Source organism: Camelus bactrianus, chromosome 31 (genome assembly GCF_048773025.1).
Source record: "Camelus bactrianus isolate YW-2024 breed Bactrian camel chromosome 31, ASM4877302v1, whole genome shotgun sequence".
Classification (NCBI taxonomy): domain Eukaryota; kingdom Metazoa; phylum Chordata; class Mammalia; order Artiodactyla; family Camelidae; genus Camelus; species Camelus bactrianus.
The window spans coordinates 14,556,791-14,562,229 of NC_133569.1; the positions used below are offsets into that span (position 1 = coordinate 14,556,791).

Sequence of the window (5,439 nt, forward strand, 5' to 3'; positions counted from 1 at the left end):
GTAAGATTCCAAAAGGGAAAGAAAACTGATTCCAGAAAGAAGACGTCAAGGTACTTAGAACCAACATTTTAAAAGAATTCAGTAGAAATTGGTACACAGTCCAGGAGATGATAGGTCCTGAATCGAACATTTTTCAGTTTTATATGACCTACTATGGGCTCTGCATTTGGTCCTCACAACTGACTTCACTTTCTTCTGTTTTCTCAATTCGTCCAATTGTCCTTAATATCATTACTTTGAGCACTCTCAGTACTTCAATGACCTGATGGAGACTGCGGATATTCATTAGATAAATAAACATAGGTATTTTATGTGTAAGATGTTGAATGCAATTTAATAAACACCTAATCTGTATCTTTCCCACAACCACTCTCCTCAAATTTGTGCCCAGGACCATCAACTCATTTAGGCCTGTTTTACTCATCTGTGTTTCCCAAGTGGGCAGTACAGTATATGTACTTTATGCAGCTCATTAGTATGTTATTCAAGGAGGAATGTAATGTACTAGGGTTGGCAGACAGGCATTGTGCTAGTAGCAGAGTTCTCATTTTAACAAATGTGTGATAATATGTTTATTATTCCCACAAGACTTTTTGTACATGTATTTTTCATACAGGATACATTTTTTTCTTTTATGAAATATGTACACGTGAAGGTTGAACTTAAGAGTTGGTTGCTTTGAAATCCTAAAAATGAGCAAACTCAGATGTCTTTGCCCTGTAGGAAAAGAGGATCTTCCCCAACATTTTCCTCCCTCTTTTTGGGATTGAGTTTCTTTGCATTTTTCAAGGTACTTTATTTTGCCTTCAGCACACAGGCGTTCCTTGGTATCCATGGGGGAGTCCTAGGATCCCCCATGGATACCAAAATCCAAAATGCTCATATCCCTTATGTACAATGGTATAGTATTTGTATATAAGCTTTGCACATCCTCCCACATATTTTAAATCATTTCTATATTATAACAACTACTACAAGGTAAATGCTATGTAGAGAGTTTGAAATAGACTGTTTTTACACACCCCCTTTATATATACATACATATATACATATAAATATATATGTACTTTTAGAGGGTTTGAAATAGATTGCAAATGTTATATAAATAGTTGCTTATGTGAAGCCAGTTTAAGTTTTGCTTTCCAGAACTTTGTGGAATTTTTTCGACTTACTTTTGATCCACAGTTGGTTGAATCTGGCTACATGGAGCTTGGAGACACAGAGGGCAACTGTACTCCAATCTCTGACTCTTACTTTCTGAGCTAGCTTGATTTCTTCCAATTTTATACTTCTACAGAATCTGAAAATGTTGTTCTTCTTGAGTATAATCAAATCTAAACATATTTGAGTGCTATCCATCACAATCCACGGCCTTCCAATCTCAAGTACAAAACTGCCTATTATTGAGTGAATGTACTAATATATGTATAAGACAATTGATACTTTGACACTTACAGCTGGACAGAATTAAAAGTAAAGAGGAACTAGGAAGAAGGACTAGTAATAATTAGTTACATGGAAAAGAGAAAATAATGATATGAGTACTTTTAAAATATCTCCTATAAATAATGTGACAAATAATTTATCATTTGAAATTTAAAGAAAAATATATCTTGATAATTATTCCATGTGAATATCTATAAAGACTCCCGCTCAAAACAGGGTATCTGATTCCCCTTCTGTTGGGACCTATATGTTTTATATGTTTATTGTGGAACTGTCCCCACACTCCCATCTATTTAGAGAACAGAATAATGAATCAGTAGGTGTCCTTCGTGTAAGTTCAACGAGTGTCAGCCGAGGCCAACCACCATCCTTCTGTACCGCACGGTCTCACTCAGCCTCACCACTGCTTAAGAGCAAGTGCCGTGCAGCGCACTGAGCCACGGCGTCAGCCCAGCGCTCATCCATTTCGCCCACGCCCTTCTCTTCCCTTCCATCTAGCTTGCTCATAACAACCACCCCTGTCTCTGCTTTTCCTGTTGTTTTAGTGCTGCGGCTCTGGCAGTGTGACTCTGCCCGAAAACAGACTGAAGGTCAATGCTGCATACAGTGATGCGTCCTGCCCTGCACACTTCTGCTCTCACCGGTGGCTCCATATCCTGGCGCCAGAATGGCTGTGGGTGAGGCCCTGGCGCACGTGAGGACCACTCTCCCACTGCTACTCTGGTCGCAGCTGCTTCTGTTGCTTTCTGGATCGTCCTGTGTTGGACGCTCCCAACGCCATGGTCCTCCAGAAGTGGTCATACCCTTGAGGGTGACACACACTGGCAGGGGCGTGAAGCCTCCAGGCTGGCTCTCCTACAGCCTGCGTGTCGGGGGCCGGAAACACGTTCTTCACATGAAGGTCAACAAGCATTTGTTCTCTCAACACTTCCCAGTGTTCACCTACGACGACCAGCATGCTCTCCTGGAGGACCAGCCCTTTGTCCAGAATGACTGCTACTACCAGGGGCATGTGGAGGGGGACCCGGAATCCCTGGTTGCCCTCAGTACATGTTTGAGGGGCTTTCGAGGAATACTACAGATAAATAACATTGTTTATGAAATCCAGCCCAAAAGGCTTTCTACTTCATTTGAACACCTGCTATATAGAATGGACAAGGAGGAGACACAGCTCCCACCCATGAGATGTGGGTTAACAGACGAAGAAATAGCACGACAACTGAAGTTCCAAGAGAGTGTTGAGTCCACTTTGATGCAAAGTGGGTATGAAGGCTGGTGGACCCACAGGCGTTTTCTGGAACTGGCAGTGGTGGTGGACCACAATCGGTATCTTCATCATGAAAGTAATACTTCAAAAGTGCAGGATGAAGTATGCCTTACCATCAATGTAATAGATAACATTTTAAGTACAATAGATGTTCATGTGGTTTTAATTGGAATTGAAATCTGGTCTGAACAAAATTACCTTGCAACAGATGACATAGAAGACCTCTTGAGTGAATTTTGTGTTTGGAAGTTATCAGGTTTCAATGTCCGCTTGCCCCATGATGTTGCACATATTTTTGTAAAAGCAGACTTTGGCATCACCGTTGGCTTAGCCTATGTTGGCTCAGTATGTCAGCAACAATATAACTGTGGAGTTGACAGCATCCTGGATGATGACTTGAATAGTTTGGGATTTATTGTGTCACACGAGCTTGGTCATAACTTGGGCATGAAACATGATGATAACACATGTACATGCGGGCGTAAAAGGTGCGTAATGTACCCAAGTAAATCACTGATACATAAATTCAGCAACTGCAGTTACGCCTATTATTGGGACACTGTTAGAAGGAAATCCTGTTTGAACCTTTTACCAAAGAAAGAGAGTATCTTCATGTACACACGCTGTGGGAACAGTGTGCTTGAGGAAGGAGAAGAGTGTGACTGTGGCTCCTTACAGACGTGTACAAAAGATCCCTGCTGTCAGCCAGACTGCACTCTGAAACCTGGGGCTGACTGCGCTTTTGGGCTTTGCTGTGACAACTGCACATTCAGGCCACCAGGCTTCCTGTGCAGAAAAGAGGAAAATGAGTGTGATCTTCCAGAGTGGTGCAATGGGACGTCCTATCAGTGTCCAGAAGACGTGCACAGGCAGGACGGGACCTCCTGCACGGGCGGGGGCTACTGCTATGAAAAGAGATGCAACAATCGCAATGAACAGTGCAGGCAAATCTTTGGCAAAGAGGCCAAGAGTGCAAATCAGGATTGCTACAGGGAAGTGAATATCCAAGGTGACCGTTTTGGTAACTGTGGTGTCAGAGTCACTTCATATGTAAAATGTGGCATCTCAGATATCCTGTGTGGGAGGGTCCAGTGTGAGAATGTGACCAAAATTCCCGTTCTGAGAGATCACACGACTGTGAGCTGGACTCACTTCAATGGAGTCACTTGCTGGGGTACAGACTACCACTTTGGGATGACCATACCTGACGCTGGTGAAGTGAAAGACGGCACAGAGTGTGGTGCAGGACGGATCTGCATCCAAAGAAAGTGTGTCCTGATGTCTACTTTGAAAAGCAGTTGCTCACCTGAGACCTGCAATTTGAACGGAGTCTGTAACAGCAGACATCACTGCCACTGCCACTCCAGGTGGGCCCCCCCCAGCTGCCTGGACGAAGGCAGCGGAGGCAGTGTGGACAGTGGCCCACCCCCGCAAAAACCAGAAGTCAAAAAAGAAAACATGCTGGGCAAGAGGTATCTGCTACTATTACTGCTAATTCCTTTTTTTATTTTATTGTGTCTGTTAATTTTTCTTTTTATGAGACGCAAAAAAAAACAGACGATGAAGCAGAGGAGACGGTTCCAAACACGACTAAGACGAGCAAGGTAAAAGGTGAGACTTCAATAAGAATATTCCAACTTTACCTAAGGAAGAGGTGCAAAGTGTACCAACTAAGACACCAACTTAGAAAGAAAAACCAGTAGTTCCAATTTCAAGACAGAACACCAAAACCAAATGATCTTCCCCACGTATTAAGTTTTAGTCTCCTGGCAGCAGAAATGTCACCGCATGTGTCATAGATCACTAACAGAAAATCCCAAGTATCTTATCATTTGGGACCATAAACAGCCATTAAACAACAAAATACCCTAATCCCTAGTTTGTGTCTACTTTCCATTATTTTGCCATTTTAGTGGTTAATTTTTATGAAATTCCTCTTTCTGTTTCCTGAGCAAACACAGTTTCTGGATGGTGTTTTTGTGTGTGTTGTGATTTGCACGCATTTTGATTCTCAGCCCAAAATACATCCTTCCCCTCTGTACTCTGCTCTGTCACACAACGAATGGGAACCTACAAATCGCATTTCTGATTGCCAGTCCTCTCCCTACTACTTCCTGCCAATGGGGGGACCTAGCAGGAGACTGGAAACCTGGGGAGCAGTCTGACTGGTGTTAACGGCAGTGTCGCATCATTAACAGCTTTCACCTTGGCATCAACACTAACTTTCCGCTATACGTACACGTGCGGTTTCACCCAGGACCAGCAACGTGATCAGCCTCAGACATGCTTGCCACTAGGCCCTGCTACCCAGCACCTTACCCAGTGGTTTTGACTCCCGTGTCTGAATCTTCTCCAAATCCCCCAGGTCCCAGCACCAAGGTGGGGAACCTTCTCCTCAGGGATCAGATACCAGATCCACAGGATCTACCTCAAAGGTGTAGGTTCCCATCACAGCACCTCTTCCCTTTGATTTCTAGTCCTGGAAGGGACAGACACATCTTTGTTAGTAACTCATGGTTATCTCAGGGCTGTGCTTTCTCTCTTTGTGCCTGAATTCTGACTGATACTGTACTTATCATGGACTAATGGAGAATGCAGGGCAGAGTCTGACATCAGAAGGTTTTGGATTTTTAATATGCTGCCCTTTACCAAACTGGGAATAGGTTTTATACCAAGATGGAATTCCTTCAAGACTTGAAAACAGAGGAAAATAAGACTTGCCACTC

The 5,439-nt window shown here is 43.2% G+C and overlaps 1 protein-coding gene across 1 annotated transcript; it reads left to right on the plus strand.

Annotated features, from left to right (window-relative positions):
- Positions 1-2,074: 2,074 nt before the first annotated feature.
- On the plus strand, positions 2,075-5,010 carry LOC105083420 (disintegrin and metalloproteinase domain-containing protein 25-like; the record flags this gene model as incomplete). Its single annotated transcript, XM_074355553.1, has 2 exons — positions 2,075-4,185; positions 4,971-5,010. Coding segments are annotated over 2 exons (2,151 nt in total), but the record flags the coding sequence as incomplete, so codon positions are not given.
- Positions 5,011-5,439: the final 429 nt, after the last annotated feature.